The 20297-nt window shown below is 57.0% G+C and overlaps 1 protein-coding gene across 5 annotated transcripts in view; it reads left to right on the top strand.

Moving 5' to 3' along the window:
- Nucleotides 1–12077, top strand: part of ARRB1 (arrestin beta 1) — an 85415-nt gene extending 73338 nt beyond the window's left edge. For 3 of the 5 annotated variants that reach the window (XM_004708829.2, XM_045293171.1, XM_045293169.1), the window contains exons 9-16: nt 1608–1692; nt 2099–2171; nt 3224–3361; nt 4456–4539; nt 6741–6764; nt 9168–9238; nt 10324–10375; nt 11625–12077. In XM_004708829.2, coding sequence (XP_004708886.1) covers nt 1608–1692; nt 2099–2171; nt 3224–3361; nt 4456–4539; nt 6741–6764; nt 9168–9238; nt 10324–10375; nt 11625–11736 — 639 coding nt within the window. In that variant the 3' untranslated portion in view covers nt 11737–12077. The other 2 variants (XM_045293172.1, XM_045293170.1) reach the window with 2 other exon arrangements.
- Nucleotides 12078–20297: the final 8220 nt, after the last annotated feature.

A 20297-nucleotide genomic window follows, 5' to 3' on the forward strand; every position in this document is an offset into this window, starting at 1 on the left:
GGGGTGGGGTGGGGTGCTGGCATTGCCTTCTGAAGGGGACAGTAGCCCCTCCCAGCGAGCCCGGGAAGTCTGTCCCCAGTATGGTGAGAACATCCCCCTCCCCTCCAAAAGCCCGCACTGACAAGCAGCACCAGTCTGTTCCCCGCAAGCTTGGAGGCAAAGCCAGCTGACTGACCCGCTATGAGCCGAGGCGGACCCCTGGCCAAACTGGGGGTTCCCCCAGGCCCTCTGGGGAAAGCAGCTGAAGGCCTGGGGCAGGATACAAGTGAGGCCCTTTGAGAGAGACCCTGAGCTGGGTCCTCTGTGAGCTGGCCTGGCCTTCCCACTGCTCCCTCCAGCTCTGCTGGGGGCCTGAGACCCTCGGCCAAGCTGGCAGGGGCTCAGGGCGTCACCCAGCCCAACCCCTGCTTTGTTCAGGGGCAAATGGAGGCTTAGGGCATCTGGCCCAAGCTCATGCCACCATTGCCCCCGTTGTGGCATTTCTGCTGTCGATACAAGGTCCCCTCTCTGTCACCATTGCCCTCATGACCACTACTGCTGTTATCAGTGACTGAACCCCCTAATCAGGAAGATCTCCTTCTCATTCAGTTATCTCTCGAGGGCCCCACCCGGAGACTAACGTCTCGTGTGTTTGGTGGCCTCAGTCACCTTAGCAGGGGTGACCGGGGGCCCTTGGTGGTGGAGTGGTGACACACCGGCCTGCTAGCCGCAAGCTCAGCAGTTTGAGACCACCAGCCGCTCCCTCCACGGAAGGAAGCCGAGGCTTTCCGCTCCCGTAAAGAGTCACAGCCCGGGGAACCCGCAGGGGCAGTTCTTCCCTGCCCCATGGGTCGCTGTGCCCACGTGGGCACAGCCTCCTAGCACTGAGTTGTTTGGGAGCAGCCGTGGCGGGAAGTAGCTGGTGGATGTGGAGTGCCTGGCAGAAGAACCGAGGTTCGGGAGGGACCCAGGAGATTTGTTTTTTTTGTTTTGTTTTTTTAACTTTTTTTTTTCTTTTTTAACATTTTATTAGGGGCTCATACAACTGTTATCCCAATCCATACACACATCAATTGTGTAAAGCGCATTTGTACATCATTTCTCAAAACATTTTCTCTCCATTTAAACCCCCGACATTAGGTCCTCATTTTTCCCCTCCCTCCCCGCTCCCCCCTCCCGCATGAGCCCTTGATAGTTCATAAATGGGTATTTTGTCATATCTTGCGCAGTCCGACGTCTCCCTTCACCCACTTTTCGGTTGTCTGTCCCCCAGGGAGGAGGTCACACACAGTTCCATGTAATCGGTTCCCTCTTTCCTACCCATTCTCCCTTTACCCTCCTGTTTTGCCACTCACACCACTGGTCCTATAGGGCTCATCCATCCTGGATTCCCTGTATTTTCAGTTCCTATCTGTACCAGTGTACCTCCTCTGGTCCAGCCAGTCTTGCAAGATAGAATTCGAGTCATGGTAGTGGGAGCGGGGAGGAAACCTTTAGGAACTAGAGGAAGATTGTATTTCTCATCAGACCCAGGAGATTTGTGTGGGGCCTCCGTATCTGGAAATGGGTCTCCTGCCACCAACCTCCCCCCACCCCCACCCTCTGTTCTTTGTTCTCCCCCCTCCCAGATCTATTACCATGGAGAGCCCATCAGCGTCAATGTGCACGTCACCAACAACACCAACAAGACCGTGAAGAAGATCAAGATTTCGGGTACAGGGGGAGGCTCGGGGGCAGGCTAAAGGACATCTTCCCTTGGGCGGGGGTGGGTGGGTGACAGGTCGAGGGACTCTCTCTTTAACAGCCTTATAAATGTCCACTGATCCAAGGGGGAAGCCTTCTCTGAGCCCAGGGGTCGGGCTTTTGAGGTAGTGACCACAGGTAAGCCGCCTCTGTGCTCAGGTGCCCTGGGCCGGGCAGAGCTGGCCTCAGGGTTATGGGAGGGGACAGGTATGTGTGGGATTGCCCTCTGAGTAGGGCACAGTGGGCAGGGCGGGCTCCTTCCACAGCCCCCCACGATGCCTGGCCAGCTCCTGGGCCTGAACCTCTCCACCTGGGGAAGCCCAGGCCACTCTGGGAGAGGCGTCCAGGCTCATGCTGGGCCCCTGTCTCACCCCAGTTCGCCAGTACGCAGACATCTGCCTGTTCAACACAGCCCAGTACAAGTGCCCGGTGGCCATGGAGGAGGCTGAGTAAGTGAGCTGGAGTGGGAGCCTGGCCTTGGGCCCCTGGGCGGTGTCTGAGGCTGGTGGGGACGGGGTGGAGGGAGGAGGGGGCGAGCGAAGACTGCGGGCCTCTGTCTTCCTCCCTGCTCAGCGATGGCTTCTCAGAAAGCACCCATCTGATTTAGCTGTCAGGAAACACAGGCTACCATCGGGTGGGGAGGGGGACGACCCATTAAAAGTAGCCAGACAGAACCAGAGCGAAGGCATTGGACCTGTGGTCAGGAGAGAGGCCAGTCCCTGCAGAAGGACATCGTGCTTGGTAAAGTGGAGGGGCAGTGAGAAAGAGCAAGGCCTTCAGGAGAGTGTTGGCACAGTGGCCACAACAGTGGGCTTAGCCCTGGGCACGGTGGGAGGACGGCAGGACCGGGCAGTGTGCCGTTCCGCTGTGCGGAGGGTCGCCAAGGGCCCCTCACAGCAGCATGGTGTGGAGGAGGAAGAGGATGAGGATGGAGATGGTACCAGAAACTAGGTTGATGTAGACTCTGTTCTGCCCCTCCGCGGGCACATAGCCTTGCTTGTCTGATAGAGGAGTTGCTGAGTAACGGGTTCCCCAATAACAGAGCGGGGAGAGGAGAGAAGAATGAGACAAACAATGTTTCCGTTCGAGGAGAGCTGCTACCGTTGAACCCCAGGTTTTACTTCCAGCTCTTCCGCACTGAGAGCAACTGGAAACATGTGGAGGGAAGCCGCTTTCCGTAGCTCCAGGAAGGAGACAGACACACTTTTTGGGGGTGGGTAGAGGGTGTAGCGTGAGGTCTGGTCCTGTAAATAATTCGGGGAGAGGGCAACTGCATTTCAGGCCTGTGTGCGTGTGCTGCTTTGCACCATCACAGTCGCTGCCCGGCCTGGACAATGGTCCTCACTTGTCTGAGAGATGAACATAAGGGGTCCGGGGGGTGGAGGGCACCACGAGGGAAGCCCCGGGCGGCTAAACACCGAGTCAGTGGGCCAGGTGTCCTGGCTGGGCTGCTGCCGGCTGTGGGGAAGGCAGAGTCACGCCTGTCTCCTTTCTCCCCCAGCGACACCGTGGCCCCCAGCTCGACGTTCTGCAAGGTCTACACGCTGACCCCCTTCCTGGCCAACAACCGAGAGAAGCGGGGCCTCGCCCTGGATGGGAAGCTGAAACACGAGGACACCAACCTGGCCTCCAGCACCCTGTGAGGACCTGCCCTCGCCACCGCCCGGCCCCCCGGGGCTGCCAGTCCCAGCTTCCCCACAGGGACACGGCTCCAGCCAGGTCATGCCCAGTGCCGTCCAAGGCCTGCCCTCAGCGGCTTTGACTTCCAGGGGGCGATCCCTGTACTCCCACCCCAGGGTGACCCAGAGGACAAGGAGGACCACAAGGGTGCTGCTGCTTTTCCCAGAAATCCTTCTGTTCCTTAGTGCTTCCAATCAGATGGACAGTCCGTGAGGCAGGCTGGCCAGGGGGCTGTGGCTCCCTTCCCAGACGGTCCTGGGAAGGAGGCGTCAGGAAGGGCGTGGGCATGTGGAGAGACGAGGGCTGTGAGCCAGGCCAGTCAAATGCTGGGTGCACATTGGAGGCAGGGATCCTGGTCATCTGGTCACCCGGCTCCAGCCCTCACTGACTATCTCTGAGGCCACCTGCCCACACCGCCACCAGTTGGGGGGAATGCGTCTCCCCATAGCCCTGAGCTGTGGCCCTTCATCAGGGCTTCGGCCCGTCTCTGCTGTGGCTTCCTTTGCCCACACTCCCGACAGCCTCTGCTGTGGCCACACAAGTTCCAGCTACCTGCTCCACCAGCTGCTCACCTACCTCCAAGCCTTCTTGTCCTTCCCAGGGCTCACACCCTCTGTGTCTTCAAGACCCAGTTTAAGCGCCACCTCCAGAGAGAAGTCTTCCCTGAGGGCCCCACCCCCCACCCCGCTTGCCTGCTCTGGCTCTGAGCTCCTTCCGGCCCTTGGTGCCTGGCTACGACCCAGCAACCTCTTCAAGAGAAGCAGGAGCCAGAGGAGGAAGGGCCAGCTTTCATGGAACAGAGAGGGGCAGGGCTTCCCAAGACCTCGCAGTGAGGGGATGCCACAGCCAGGGTTGGCAGCCAGGCTCCTGGAGGGCAGAGCCACCATGGTCACCTCCACTGGGCCTGGGGCAGGCCACAGCCTGGGCTCTGCCTAGACCCAGTGGCTGAGTGGCCCAGGAGAGGGAGGAGCAGGGGAGGCTGCAGCCCCCCTTCTGCCAGATCTCACCACTGTGGAGACCCCATTAACCAGCTTCCCAACCGTTACTTTGCAGGCTGAGGGAAGGGGCCAACCGGGAGATCCTGGGCATCATTGTCTCCTACAAGGTGAAAGTGAAGCTGGTGGTGTCTCGAGGCGGGTGAGTGCGCAGCCCAGCCCCCAACCCTGGGGACCCCATCCCCCACCTGGCCGCCTCAACCCCTGCCTGGCCCCACTCTGCCTGTTTGTGGGACCTCTGAGCTGCATCCTCCTTGGAGATGAATGGGCGGAGGATGTCATGTCCCTCCTCCTCCTCCTCCTCCTCCTCCTTCTCCCCTCCTGCTCTAACACCCTCCTTGGCTCTCATTCAGAGAGACCCCACCCCCGTCTCCCCTCCACCCTGTCCTCATCGGGTCCTTGCATAGCAGACATGGCATGGGAGTGGGTTTCCTTAGGGTGCCCCTCATGATACCTCCCCAGACATGGCACCCATCCACTGCTAGGGCAGGACAGGGGCCGGTGCTGGGAGCGTAAAGGAGCTCAGAACCCCAGAATTGGATGGGGTCACATTCTAGGCTGACTCTTCCATTTTACAGATTGGGGAACAGCGACCCAAACAGTTCCCATGATCCTTTCCCAATATCTCCTCCCCTAAAGACAAGCTTTCTCCTCCAGTAAAGAGCTACAGTCCTGGAAACCCACAGAGGTGGTTCTACTCTGTCATATAGGGTCGCTACAGGTCGGAACCGACCCTATAGCAGTGATTGTGTGTAATCCTGGCTACGGGCTGGGGGCAGAGAGAATTCAGAAATGGACTGGACATAACGTGCGGACCACAGGCGACTGCCTTCAAGATCTGCAGCCTTGGGAGCCCTGGGGGGCTGTTCTACCCTGTCCTGGGGGTGGGTGGGTGGGTTACTAAGAGTTAGAATGGACGCACTGGCAGCGGGCTTTGTTAGTCTGGAAGGGGCTCAGAAAAAGCTCCACATTTCCCCCTAAACCACCCAAACCCAAACTCATGGCTATTGAGCCACTTCTGACTCCTAGCGACGGCAGGGGGCCAAGGAGGCCTGCCCCTTTGGGTGTTCAACAATGTCAATGATTTTTGTTTCTTTTAAAAAAAACATTTTATTGGGGGCTCGTACAACTCTTATCACAATCCATCCATCCATTGTGTCAAGCACATTTGTACATATGTTGCCACCATCATTCTCAAGACATTTGCTTTCTACTTGAGCCCTTGGTATCAGTTCCTCATTTTCCCCCTCCCTCCCCATTTCCCCCTCCCTCCCTCATGAACCCTTGATAATTTATAAATTATTATTTTGTCATATCTTACACCATCCAACGTGTCCCTTCACCCACTTCTCTGTTGTCCGTCCCCCAGAGAGGAGGTTATATGTAGATCCTTGTGATCGGTTTCCCCTTTCTCCCCCACTTCAACAATGTCAGTCTTTATGGGAGCAGAACGCTTCAACTTTCGCTCACAGAGAAGTTGGGGGAGGAGCGTTCGAGCTGCTGGTCTTTTGGTGGGCAGGCCCAGGCCTAACCCACTCTGCCACCACCGGGGGCATCTCACTTCCCCATAGGTTGGGCCTTAGATTGAACAGTTCAGTAACAATAGCACGGAGTCCTTTGATCCGTGGATCATGCCTCGCGCAGGAGGCGGTCTGGAATGCTGGCCTCGGACAGCTCGGCTGTTTATCCAAAGGCCAACAGGGGGAACCCACCAGCAGCCCCCTTGGCAGAAGCCGGGGCAGTCTGCTTCATGCACACGGGCAGTTCTACTCAGTCCTCTAGGTCCTTAGGAGTGGGAATTGACGGGTGGCAACAAGTTTGGTTTTTATTTTAGGACATCTCCACGTGGCAGATCCTCAGGCCCCGGTCCTGTGATCCTTACAAACCCACACTCTTCTTGACGGGCTCCACTGAAGTCCCAGGGGCAGCCAGCAGGGGGCTTCGTTTTTGTGCCTTTTTTTGGCGCTAAGGGCTGTGAACCATAAGGCCGGTGGTTCAAACCCACCAGCCATTCCTAGAGAGCGAGTTGAGTTGCCCCCAGAATGATCTGTAGCCTCAGAAACCCTCAATAGGAGTTGGAATCGACTCAGTGTCAGGGATTCCTTTTCAGGTTTGCAGATGAGGACCCTCCAGGCCTCCTGGGTGGTGGGTGGAGGAGGTGTTGGCCCCAGGGTCCTGCAGACCAGTGGGTGAGCAGATGGCACTGCACGGGTGGTGGGGGCCGGGATGTCCTGTGTGTCCTCTCTCTCCTGCCGGGCAGAGGCGGAGAATGAACGTGCTTCCTGTTTTCTTCTGTCTGAACTCCCTCCTGGCTACTTCTCACGCCTGCTCTGATCCGCCCAGCCTGTTGGGAGATCTAGCATCCAGGTAAAGCCCCTCCTTCCCACCTCGGCCACGCCCAGGAGAACCAGAGGGCATTGGGGTTGGAGGGAACTTAGCAGTCATTCCAGGCTGCTGGGCGCAGGCCTGTGCTGGGACCAGAACCCTCTCCCGAGCAAACTGGGATAGAGTGCTCCTTAAAAAGTTTCACCCTGCCAGTCCATGCCACCAAGGGACAGGGGACTTAAGAGTTTAAGTTCTTTGATCTGGGGGGTGGCCCCCAAGGGCTCAGTTGAAAATGCTGGCTGTCTGAGTGTCGGGGGTGTTTTGCAGAAATGCCAAGCCTCCTGGCTGGCAGCCACGGGTGAGCACTGATTGCTGATGAAGTGTTGCTAAGGCCAGGTCTCTAGTAGATCCGTTTCCGCAGGCAGGATTCCCTGAGTAGCCAGCTGTCTCCACTTGCGCGCCAAACAGGCCTGTGCCCCAAGGCAGGATTTTGCCTCCTCTGGCCACAAGATGACACTGTTGCTTTCCAGGGGAAAAAAAACCCCAAAACTTAATCCCACCTGAGAGGTGATGTTGATTTAGTTCATTTCAGCTCAATGTAAATCAGAAAGGATTTCCTGAAGTCAGACTTGTGCCCAGCCTGGTGCTGGCTGCCGAGCCCCCAGGAAAGCATCAGAAGGACCCCTGCCAGCGACCACTCATGGTCTGGTGGCTGGGGAAAGTCTGGACTCCAGCCCCCTTCTCCTGTAAGACAATAGGGAAGATTCGACACCCTTGAACTTGCAGCTGCAAACGAAACTCACCCTTCCAAGTGAACCTGGCGAAGGGATCTTCTCTGGAAGTTAAACCAAGGAGAAGGAAATTCGGGCAGACCACTTTGTTCTGGCAGCCTTACAACACCCTGGGTTCCTGCCAAGGGGAGCACTCGGGAGGCCCTGGTGAAGCACCGGGCGGTCTGGCTTGGTGATCTGCGGAAAGTCACAGCCGTGGAAAGGGCCCCCGGCAGTTCCATTCTGTGCACGTGGGGCCACCAGGCATGAGAGCCGATGCCCACGGAGGCCCACAGGCATGCACACTACAGCTGAACCAGACCTTGACCCACATCGTGCCCCTGAGGTCCCAGGGCTTTGGGAGGGCCAGCGCTGCTACTTCATGTGCCCCAAGAGTTCAGGGAGAGGAAGTATACAACTTGCTCCCCCTGTGAGTGGCGGAGCTGAAGGAATTCGGTTCTGGGTTGCACAGCACACCTGCTGGGCTCCTTCCACATCTTCCCTCCTCCCCTCTGCACCTGGAAGGTTGAGATCAGGAATCCGTGCTGGTGCCTTTGGGGCATCTCAGCTGGGAGCCAAGGGTGAGGGTGGGGGCTCCTCCAGTGACACCCCCCCCCCAGCCTGGAGTCATCTACTGTGAGCAGGGTGAACTCTGGAGGTGGGAAGGTCCTTCATTCGGAGCTGTATCAGGGGACGAAGCTGTGGATGACGGAGCCGGGCCGAGGCCTGCCATTTACCCCCAACAGCTGTCTTTAATCTCCCTGTGCCTCCGTTTCCCCATCTGTACACACACATGAGGGATGTTGTGAGATTAAAAGAGTTACGTTATGGAAGAAGCCGCTGACCTTAAAGTCAGCAGATGGAGAGCACAATGCTCCACGGAAGAAAGACAAGGCTTTCTACCCTGTTACAGTGTAACCGTTAACAGAAACCCACCAGGGCAGTTCTACCCTGCCCTGTAGGTCGCTATGAGTGGCATCGACTCAACAGCAGTGAGTGTGTTCTGACTTTTATGAAGGGCTTGGGTGCAGTTAGCCCGGTGTGAATGCCCACCCTTGTCTGTTATCTGTCCTAAGGGCCAGCGGGAGAGGACCTGGTCCGAAGCACTGGCTGGTGGCAGCATGCCCCAGTCTTTCCCTAGCCCCCAGCCTCTAGCCCCTGTGAGGGTTGTGTGCTCAGTGTAGACAGTGTGGGCCCATCCGACTGGGATTTGACTGAGCTGACCTGACAGTGCTTCGTTGGCATGGCAGGGGCTGGAGTCACCTGAACTCCTTTCTGGGGCCCTCCAGGAAATAGCATCCCTGCTCTAGGATTGGAAGATAGGCTGGAGTGAGGGGGGGGAGGGGGGTTCCTATCAGATCATTGGAAAAGGCAGTGTCAGGGTGGCAGCAGCAGTGGAAGGTGAGCAGGGTCCTAGGACTGCTTAGGAGCCAGTGCACCCCACCCTGGCACCACCTCTCAGCCCATGGAATCCAGAGATGGCCCTGAGGACTGGTGAGTTTTCCAAGGGACTCAGATTCAGGAGAGAGAGAACGAAGCAGGGCCAGAGATTCTCCTGATTCTCCGCCCTGAGCGGCTTCCCCTGACCGGGAAACTGCCCAGACGTCACACGAACAGGTTGAGTCTCAGCTGCAGGTCTGGCTCAGGCTCACTGGGTCCTGGGTCTTTGTTTCAGCGATGTGGCCGTGGAACTGCCCTTCACCCTGATGCACCCCAAGCCCAAAGAGGAAGCCCCGCATCGGGAAGGTGAGCAGGCCCCAAGGCCACCGGGCTAGGGTTTTCAGATAGCAGACCCCCTTCCTATCCATCACCCATCTCCCTCTGGATTAGCCTTTACTAGAGAGCCCTGGGAGTGCAGTGGTTACGAGTTGGACCATTAACTGCAAGGCTAGCAGTTCGAAACCACCAGTCTCTCCTTGGGAAAAAGATGAGGCTTTCTACTCCAGTTAGAGAGCTCGGGACTGGGAAACCCACAGGGTCAGTTCTCCCCTGTCCTATAGGGCCACCAGGAGTTGGAATCAACTGGATGACAGCGAGTGAGTTTGAGACTGTCACTCATTTTCCTTAGCTCCCTGGGGGAGGGGCTTTGATGGGACCCACAATCACTATTTGCCTGTCATTCTACCAGAAGACAGAGAAGCCATGGGAGACGGAGGCTGGGTGAGGGAGCTGGGTGGCTTGGCTTTGAGCTCCAGTCTTGCTCCCTGGCATGGGGCTAGGCACTGTGTGGGCAGAAGAAGGGGCAGCAAGCACAGGCGGTCCCTGGATAGCCCCTCCCCACCATGCTCCCCTCTGTTTGGACTGACCATATTTCATTGAATCTGAGACCCTTTCAATTGAGAGACAACCTGAAATTATGGACCACCGGGAAAACACCCCCCCCCATACACAAACACACAACCCACGAAACACCATAGATCGTATACCACACCCTGAGTTCAGAGATGTTACAATGTGAAAAAGCAGTTGTCTTAGAGTTAGTGAGAGTCATTGATTTAAAAAAAATTAGTCTTAGCTAAATTGGCAGCAGGTGTCACCAGGTTTCTCTCTTTGGGGGCTTCTCCGGGAAATTCCAGTATCAACGTTTTGGGTCTCCCCCTACTGAGGCAGGGGTGTGGGTGGGTGTGGGTGGGGGGGTGATCCGGTGGATGTCCTCCCAGGTCCTCCTCCCTGCCTTTAGGGTGGTGTGATGGGCGTTGGAGACCAGGGAGAAGCACCTTCTCCCCATCTCCCTTGGTCCTCCCTATGGTCGCCTGCTTGTCCTGGGGTGGGGGCCCATGCCCACCCTCTCGCTAACCCCGGGACGTCTCTGCGCCCTGTGCTTTGTCTAGTTCCAGAGAATGAGGCGCCGGTAGATACCAATCTCATAGAACTTGACGCCAAGTAAGCCAACCCCGCCGCCTGCCTGCCTGCCTGCCTGCCTGCCTGCCTGCCTGCCTGTCTGCCTGCCTGCAGTCTGGGGGGCGGGGCTGCGGGTGGGAGGGCGGGGTGGAGGGGGGTCATTTGCATATATGCTTATTAACTGAGGGGCAGCTGGTCTAACCCACCTGCTGAGAACCGCCTCTGCCCGCCTGCCTCTTCAGCAACCCGCTTGCCTGCATGTGACTTGAAGGACCCTCGTGCCTCTTCCTCCTGCCTTGGTTGGGTCTGTCTTCCTTCCTCGTCCTTGCACGTCCGTCAGTCCGTCCACCGCGTCTCCCCGGCCCACACCCGGCTGGCTAGAAGCCCTGGGCTCCGACTCTCCTGCCCCGCCCACCTCAACCGCTGGATTCAGGCTGTGGGGTGGGGGGAGATGGGGGGGATGCTTCGTGGATTTCCCGGTGGCCAAAACTCCCCACATGGAGACAGTGGCCTGAGCGGAGGCTTCACCCTTGGCTTCAGGAGCCACCTGCAGGGCCACGTGGGTTTCTCCCTCCAGTGCCAAAGTCCCCGGTCCTCCAAGAGAGACCCCGGGGTGTGACGGTGCCCTGTGGGGTTGGCTGAATTCCATGGGGTGGAGGACTGGAGATGTCTAGGGGGGCGGGGTCCAAGTGGCACTGAGACCCCACCCAGGAACCCCCTTCCCCCACCCCACCCCCTCGGCTTCCCTATCAGATAGCTCTCCCATCCAGGATGCCACTGGGCAGAATAGGAACTCCCCCTTCCTGGGAGAAAGGACCTCGTGGTTCATCCTTCCATGAAGCCATCCCTTCCTTCTTGTCCGGGATCATGAGTGCTTCCCATGGAGCAGTGCTTGGCGGGTTGGGGAGCTTGGGCCCCAGCTGTGAAGGTGCTGGTAGCTGGCCTTTCAATGAGGACAACTTCTTCTCTGGCCCTCAGCCGTGCATGCACGCAGACCCATGCTGCTGCGCCCCCTCCCCAGAATCCCTTCCCTTCCCAGACCTCAAGCGCAGTTAGTTCAAGCACATCACTGTCGCTCCCACAACTGGTGTGCAGGCCCCACAGACCTTCCTGCCCAGGGCCAGCCCTAGCGGCCACAGGCCTGGAAGAGGGTGGCTCCCTCGTAGGCTGAAAGCGGGTGAGCCAGGCTCAGTCACGTTGGCCCAGGCCAGCCCCTACCCCCTGCCAACATACGGACTGTCCCTGCCCCTGCAAACAGCCTCCCCCACCGTTTTCCTTCTCTTCCCCCCAGCGATGACGACTTTGTGTTTGAGGACTTTGCCCGCCAAAGACTGAAAGGCATGAAAGACGACAAGGAGGAGGAGGAGGATGGGACCAGCTCTCCGCAGCTCAACGATAGATAGATAGATAGGCTGGAGCCAGGCCCTATGTGCCGGCAGCGCCGGGTCCACTCTGCACTAGGATACTTCTTTGTCTTCTTCCTGCTCTGGTCCCCCCACCCCCCCACCCCTTTGTTCTTCCAGTTTCTACCAGAGGCCTCAGTGGTCTTCCAGGTCCCCATGGTGAACCTCTGGTCTCAGGACTGGCCCCACAGCGCCATGCCACCAGGGCCACAGTGTACCCGCTTCATCCCCTACCTCCTCATGTCACTGCACCCCCACCTTTATCACACCCCTAAAAGGCCACCCGCAAGCCCAGGCCTTGGAATTTGAGTTGAGATGAGGGTCTGAAAGAGGAGGAAGGGCAGGGGGGGAAGGGGAGTCATGTGCTGAAGGGCAGAGGGTGTTGGAGGGGGGTGAGGGATACTGACAAGAGGGAGGGCACCCACATTCCTGGGTGCTCAGCACAGCGTGGCAGCTTCAAGATGAGCGCAGACAGCCGCCCCTTCCAGAATGGTTCTCTGATGGAGCCGGGCGTGTGGTTCTGCCTGGGATAGATTCCCAATACCCTTTTCTAGCCTGGACCCGGCTAAAGACCCTGCAGTCTCAGCCCCTGTTCCTGCTTCCGTGTCCCCCTGGGTCTGACAGTGGCATTAGCGAAGTCCCGTGGGCTCCGGGAACGGAGAAAAGCCACCCGGTGGGACTTTCTCACCAGCAACCATCCCGGATGTCTAGGGCAGGCTGGGAGAAGGAGCCCCAGAGAGTGACTGTGCTGTCAGGATGTAATCTTAGCCACCTTGTTCCTTACATGCGTGGACAGAAAGAAAGAGAGAGAGAGGTGGAGGTAAGGGCGGGACTTCGCCAAGTTCATAGAAAGTGGAATGCAGAGAGGAGATGTCCCGTGAATTTTGGAAGCCCGTCTCTAGGTCCCCCACAAAGGTGGAGAAATTCCATGCCAACGCATGGCATGAGGAGCTCTCTTGCAGGAGGACAGATCTGAGATGGGTATGGGGCCCCTGGGAGATGGGAGCCCAGCTTTGCTTCCCTGTGGACCTGAAGCGCCATCACCACGGAGGAAGCGAGGCTGGAGATTCCCAAGGGGGGACCAGGACCCCCGTGTCCTCGTGCTTACCCCATGGCGCTCCAGATCGAGGAGAGAGGGTCTTGGCACCCATGCCTCAGTTCGGCAGGGCGCAGGGTCCACCGAGATGCCCTCAAGGGAAGGGAAGGGGCTGTGGGTAGGGAGGAGTGCCGGCCCCATGGTCTTCATGGGCTGTCTTGGTGTGACTGGGAGCTTGGCCATTACCCAGGCAGCGGGACGGGCAGGTGATGGGGCAGGAGGTGTTAGAAAGGCATCTCTTGTCTGGCTTTTGATGCAAACTGACTGTGACCTTGAGCAAGTTCCTTTCCTTCTCTGGGTCTTGTTCCTCACCAGAAACACCAACAGGCTTGACTCTGACCGGTCAAGAGGCCTCTCCAGCTCCAGGTCCTGGTCTGTCTGTCTGCCTCCGGTGGGGGTTCCTGGAATCCTAGAGGGAACACCTTGCACGGACCTCCTCCCTCAAGCCAGAAAGGACCCTCCTTGGGTCTTCAGCTGTTATCATAGCTGGTGTGAACTGTGTTGCCCTGCATATTACAGGAGGGACAGAGCTTGAGTTTGCTGAAGGTTGGGGGAGGGGGGGCCTGTGGAGTGGACATCCTGAGCTGGATTGCCACGGCAAACATTGATCATCAGGGCCAGAGATCGCCCACCTCAATGCCCGCCCCTTTCACCTGTCTCATGCATGCCTGAAAAGACAGTACAATGGTATCACCCAAACCAGCTCTCTGTCCTTCCTGGAAGGGCCATGCCACCAGTCCCGGGGGTGGAGGGGGGAAGACCCAGTCCACGTGCTGGCCTTGCATGCCAGCCCTTCTTCTGAAATCCCATCGAGGTTCAACCCAAGGGATACCTATTCCGTGTCAGAATCAAGCCAGCTCAGGGCAGTCATGCAGCCCCCCACCGGGCCTTGCGTCCTAGGTTCATGAGCCCCAGGCATTGAGACCCTAACAGATCTTGCTAGCCAGGTTTCCCCTCATCTGGGCAGCTGTAGAGTTGGTGAACTGTCAGACCACCTCATGGAATCCATATGCTCACTCACATCAGTCTCCAAGACTTCTGGGGCTAGCACAAGACCCCTTAGGATTTGGGGTGTTCACTTAGTTCCAAACCTCTTCCCTTAGTTCCAAACACACACACACACACACACACACACACACACACACACACACACACACACACACACACACACACACACACACACGATTTTGCCTGGCTGGCTTCTGAGCTCCCTCCACCTCACTCAGACACTCGTCCTTGGGACCTTTCCCAGTGTTGTTGAAGTGCAGTTGCTCCAGCAGAAAGGAAGCACCACGGCTGTAGTTGCCCTCTCCCGCTTTGGATCCAAGACTCCACCAGGGCAAGCGGTCAAGTTCAGTTGAACCCACTGCAACCACCCTTTGCAGATGACGTCTCTGCTCTGTGCTGGCCCTGGAGAACGTGTTCGTGGGCAGGGAGATGTAGGTACCCTCTGCGTGCAGGCACCATGGCTGCGACTCATCCAGACAGTGCCTTGATGTGAATGAACAAACGGGCCCTTCCAGGTGGGTTCTGCCCCATCACTGGAATGCCAGGCCCTGTTCAGCACAACTGTAGGCCGCAGCTCTGTAGGAACGCAGGCCCAGGCATTTCCTTTGGCTTGTTCCTGAAGAGGAAGGCCCTGATGATCTTATTAGTTTTCTGGTCAGTTCTCAGTAACCCCACCCCCCCCACCCCCCAACATAACTTGAGTGCTTCTACATTCTGAAGTCCGCCTTTCCACATGAGAGCTTGGAGGGAGACTAGGGGTGAGGGAGGCCTGCTAGACCCCGGGCACAGCCCACACCCCATTGTTGGCTGTTAGGCTGCCCAGTCCGTGTCTCTGTACTAAGACATCCACGTGGGTCAGGCGCCTGGCTTGTAGACAACCAGTCTGGGCCTGCAGAACAAGTATGCCCCTGGGTGCGGATCTGCCAGGCCGAGGACCAGCTGGACTTCCTCAGCAGCCCAACCATGAGAGGCATTCGGTCCCCGGCAGATTTTGCTAGAATGCAGGGACTTCCTAAGCCTCAAAACCCAGACAGGCCGGAGTGGCCTCCCTGGCTCGTGGCTTCCACTGAAACAGTCACCCCACCGTGGTTCCTGCCCAGTGGGATGGAAAGAAGGCTGGCCTGCGAGTCCACTATGTGCTTGCTCAGCCTTGGCTGCCACCCACCAGCTCACTCAGCTCCTTGGGCTCAGTGTCCCCATCTCTGAAAGGAGACAGTAACCCCTTCCAGCCTGACTCCAGGAATTGGAGGCCCCGGTGGGCAGTGCGCTGTGCTGAAGGTGGCCCATGACTGTGCAGGCCTGGTCCTCAAGTTTTGTTTTGTTTTATTTTTGTGGGGGGTGTTGCCTAAGGTCACACAGGAAGTTTGCTGGGCGCCGTGGCCACCCAAACCAGCCCTTGCATCTCTTGTCACCCCCTTCTCACCCAAGCGGATGTCAGCCACCCTGACCCAGTGAGAGGGAAACTGGGTCTTCAGAAACTATGTGTGTGGGGGCGCGGGCCCGGCATGCAGGAGACATGGATGGGAGAGGTGTCTTGAAGCCTCCCTGTCAGGCTTGGTGTCACCCACACCACCCATCCCCCTGGCTCGGCTGAGCCCAAGACGCCTTGAATTTGACATCTGGGTAGAGAGGGTCACAAGGCCCCGGGGCAGGGAGGACAGACCCCATCACAGCTCCATCCAAGAACTCCCAGTGAGGCGGAGTCGAAAAGCCTGCTGCTTTCCTTCAGAGAACCTCCCACCCCCACCCCACCCCAATCCAGTGAGCAGGAGGTGCTAGAGCTTCCTGGTGACTCTGGGATGCCATTTCAGCCCAGGGAGAACCGGCTGAGCAGTCCTTAGACAGGCAGCTCCTCTCCTTCCAGGGGCTGGGGACTGGACACCCCTCCAGTCCACCCCGTGGAGAAGAATGTGGTTGGACCCCCATCTCGAACTCTTACAGGGTCTTTCAACAGATGTCTTCGCCCATTTCTGATGTTTTTAATCTGAACGAGGACCAAACACACACACGCACCCTCCCCGCCGCCTGTGTCCCTCCGGCCTGCGTTGGCTCCGCTGGCAGTTCGGGCCTGGTTGCTCTTGCTCTGACTGGCACTGAACGGCTTCCCGGTGGGGCAAGAGCCCTGCCTTTTACCAACCCGCCGCCTGGTCACGTCACTTTCTCTCTCCATCCCCAAAGGGAAGTCAAAGCACAAGTCCTCAGGACCCACGATCTACAGACTCTGACACCACGGGCTTTGTCACGTGCGAAGGTGGGAGTGGAGGCCGAGGGCAGCTCTCTGGCCCTCCCCCCGCTCCGACTTCTACGCTAACACTCGTGTTCGTCTGTCTTGCCTGTTAAGGGTTCGCCTTCTAACTTTCTTTTGAAGAGAGGCGGGGTCAGACCGCATTTGGGAGGTTTGATCTCAGACCAGCCAGCACAGCATGCCTCTGCTCCGAGGCGGCCCTCTTGGTTTTCCTGTGGGAATGACTCCAGCCTTCTGAGACCAAGAGTCTTTGTCTTGGAACTTGGGCCACCGACCCAGGCCCAAGCATTGGCTTGCACACACCCGCCCATGCACACGCACACACATTTGTCATGGCCTGGCTTTGATTTGGGCCTGGTGCTCAGTGGGAAGGAGTCTTGGCCTGATCACTGTGGGAACCATGGAGCAAAGGAGCGCCCGGCCGGGACTTGGGCCTGAGTCTTGTGTGAGAGCCCCGGGAAGTGCCCTTTGAGGGTAGGATTCCTCTAGGGGTTCTTGAGGCAACCCGTTCCTCTTACGTCATTCTAGCGGGATTCTCCCGCCTTTGTGGAGTACGAAATGTGCGGGCAACAGAGGGTGTCCAAAGAGAGGCTGGCCTCCCCGCACAAAGCCCTCCAGATTCTGGGCCTGCCCGCCTGCTCTTGACCTGACTATGGCCTGGACACATTGGTGACACCTGGACTAGCCCTCGGCCACAGTGCTGGCTGGGTCCCTGCAGTTAGAACTTTCTAGGTCATACACGAGGCTCACCCTCATGGCCTGGGAGAAAGAGGGCCAACTCATGTTCTACCTTCAGTCTGAGCGTGAGGCTGGGAACTTGGCCGGACCTGCTCAGTGTTTCCAAGTATAAAACGCGCTTTGTCTCGGCTCTGGCCACTTCATAGGGATGACTTCAAGGGCCGAGAGAGGGATGGGTGCGGGAAGGCCCGGTGCTTTATCCACTTGGGGTGAGGTCCTGGCCTGCAAGGCAGATCAGGAGGGGTGGGTGACGGATGCACCACCTTTCTGGGACGTCTGTGCTCAGGGTGTAGGTCCGGCCACGATGCTGTATGGAGTCCACCCTTCTGCCGAATGGGAGCCAAGCTCTACCTAGCACAGTGACTGTGTATATATGTTGGGGTGGTGGGGGTGGGGGTCAGGGGGTGGTGGGACAGGTGTCTGGCCAGCCAAGGATCCCCTGCACCAGGCCTGGACCCCTCCTGTTAAATGATGATTTTGTGACATCCTCATGCCTGGACCACCTGCCGGGTTTCTCTGTTGTACCTGTGGCATTCTTTATTATGTCGAATAAGTTATTATTGTTCTAACAGGACAAAGGAACAAAAGCACTGTAACTAGGAGGCCATTAAAGGTCTTTTGTGACAGAGACTTCTGGTGATGCTTTGATTTCTGTCTCATAAACCCAGGCGGGAGATGCTGCCCCTGCTGCCTTGGCTTGAACGGGGCCCATGACCGGGTCAGGTGGCCTCTTCCCTTCTCTGGGGCCCCGACTAAGCTGAAGACAGCAGAGAGCTCCGATCCTAACCCCCTCCTTCCACTCATCAGCCACATAGCCCCGGGGAGCTTGCCACAGGCCTGGCACCTCTCAGACAGCACTTTGGTTGGCACTTTTGTCCTTCCAACGCATTGGAAGCACTCAGCACTCTTGGGGCGAAGCCATCACCCCTTCTAGTTTCCACACCAACAACCACGCTCACTGGAGTTCCACCCCAGCCCCAGCCCTGGTTCTTGTGTTGGGTGTCCCTGAAACCAACCAGATGTTCCCAGACTTGCCTCCTGACTGATGTGAAGGACTGCGCAGGAAGGATAAGAACACAGGTAGGGAAGACTGGAGTTCTAATACAAAAATGTGCTGTGTTCACTGAAAAGGAAGTTGCCCACGCATCTAAAATGAATGTCAAAGGAAATGGGCTATGCATAGAAATTTTAAAAATTTAAGTCTGTTAATGTCCAACTGGGATCCAAGCATAGCCCTTCTTGTTGACCAGCGGGCGTGTGTTGCTCCTGACTCCTTGCCAGCCAGGGCAGGATGAGTTGTTGCTTCCAGGCCGCTGCACTTGCACTTGGACTGTGTCGAGTCCAGATAAGCAGGGCCCGGCCAGTCTCTCCACAGCAGGAATCTAATCTGGGTGCTTGGCTAGCAACGCGTTGGAAGGACAAAAGAACAAATGAGATGTGACCCAAGGAGGGCGTGCAGCCACAAACACTGCCGCCCGAGGAAGGAAGGCCAGTGAGCGGAGGTGCTGTTTCAGCGCCAGGGCACCAGGACCGCCCAGCGGGAACACGGAGTAAGGGGTGGGGGGTGTCCAAAAAACTCCAAGGAACCACAGGAGAATTACAGTCCGCCTGGGGTGTGCTCAGGTGCTCCTCTTCCCGCCGTCCAACGTCACACAGGGCCTCACAGAAAATCGAATGATGATTTAGGTTTTTCAAAGGATCTTGGGAAATGTACAGTAGGCTGCAGTGGTCAGCACCTTGCACTAAGGCCCCAAGGGAGCACAATGGTTTAGACTAGAGCCTGGGTGCTGATGGAAAGACTGGCCATTCAAACTCACCCAGGGGCTCCATCAGAGAAAGAACTGCCAATCTGCCAACTCACCCCCCACCCAAAAGGTTACAGCCGAGAAAACCCTACGAGCAGGGCCACTCTTCCCGCAGGCTCACTGCCACTGATGGCACAACCCACTGTCCGCCCATCTGACTCCTGCTGACCTCCTGCAGGGTTTCTGAGACGATACACTTTTTAAAAAAAATTAATCATTTTACTGGGGGGTTCTTAAGAATCTTGTCACAATCCATCATTCAGTGGTATGCAGCACACTTTGTACATATGTTGCCGTCAACATTTCCAAAACATTTTCTTTCTACTTAAGCCCTTGGTATCGGCTGCTCTTTTTCCCCTCCCTCCCACCCTTGCGAATCCTTGATCAACTGTGTATTGTTATTTTGTGTCTTGTACTGTCCGTTGTCTTCCTTCACCCACCTTTATGTTATTCCTCCCCTTGGGGGTGGGTGGGCTATGTATCCAACCTTGTGGTGGGTTCCCCCCTTCTCCCCCATTACCTCCTCCCCCGCCCCTACTGTCCCCCTACCCTCATGATATTTTTACTCCCACTACTGTTCCTGAGGAGTTTATCTGTCCTGAATTCCACGTGTCAAGAGCTCTTATCTGTACAATGTGTGTACTCCGGTCTAGCTGGATTTGTAAGGTAGGACTGGGCCATGGTATTGGGGGGTGGGGGTGGGGGGAGAAAGCATTCAGCCACTAAAGGAATGATGTGTGTTTTTGATGGTGCTGTACTGCACCCTGGTTGAATCGTCCCTTCCTTGTAACCCCTCTGTAGGGTGTGTGTCCAATTGTCTACAGATGGGCTTTGGGTCTCCACTCCAACCCCACTCTTTCACATGGATATAATTGTTTGTTTGGGATCTTTTGATCCCCGCTCCCGTCGACACCTCGTGATCACAGAGGCTGGTGTGCTTCTTCCGTGTGGGCTTATTCGTGAGACTACATCTTGACAGGCGAGGACAGCCTCGTCTGTCTCCTAGAGCAGGTGCATCCCATGCAATGCAGAGCAGGAAAAGGGCAGGGAAGGGATCTGGGGACAAATTGGCCATCGACTAGCCTCCCCTTAGTTTTCTCAACTTGAAAATGAAACTCATCAGATTGGAGCTGTAGCCCATCTCGCCCAGTGACTACACCTAAAGACGCCAGACCAAAATACAAATAAAACCTACACATCAAACCGTGGAGGACTAATCTACACAAGAGTGAATTTCTTTTTCTCTCCCCCCACCCCCACCTCTCCAGTGGCACTGCCCTGCCGTTAGAACCTTTGCCCACAGAAGGCGAAATCTGAGTACAGCGTTGGGGTTAAACCTGAATTGGTTGGTTGCCTTCAGAAACACCAGGCACCCCGACAGAACCAGCACTCTACAGAGATTACATCATGGCCTAGCCTAGACTGCACAACACCACATTCACCATGGCTGGTAAGAGCCCGACACACAAAGGCTCAGAAGCGCCAGGCCCTTCTCACGGGAAAATGTGACCAGCAGGTGACACTCGGGCTGCGTCAATCTGAGAACACTGTGGGATATCTAGTGGAACCAGGAGTGCATGGGAAGAGAGGGATGTCTAACTCAGATACAAAAATTATTTAAAAGAATGAAAGGCAAAAATTAAAACTGGTGAATGAGGGGGAGTGCAGA

The sequence above is a fragment of the Echinops telfairi genome, unplaced genomic scaffold (genome assembly GCF_000313985.2).
Source record: "Echinops telfairi isolate 266 unplaced genomic scaffold, ASM31398v2 ScPeMD7_1713;HRSCAF=2227, whole genome shotgun sequence".
Lineage (NCBI taxonomy): Eukaryota > Metazoa > Chordata > Mammalia > Afrosoricida > Tenrecidae > Echinops > Echinops telfairi.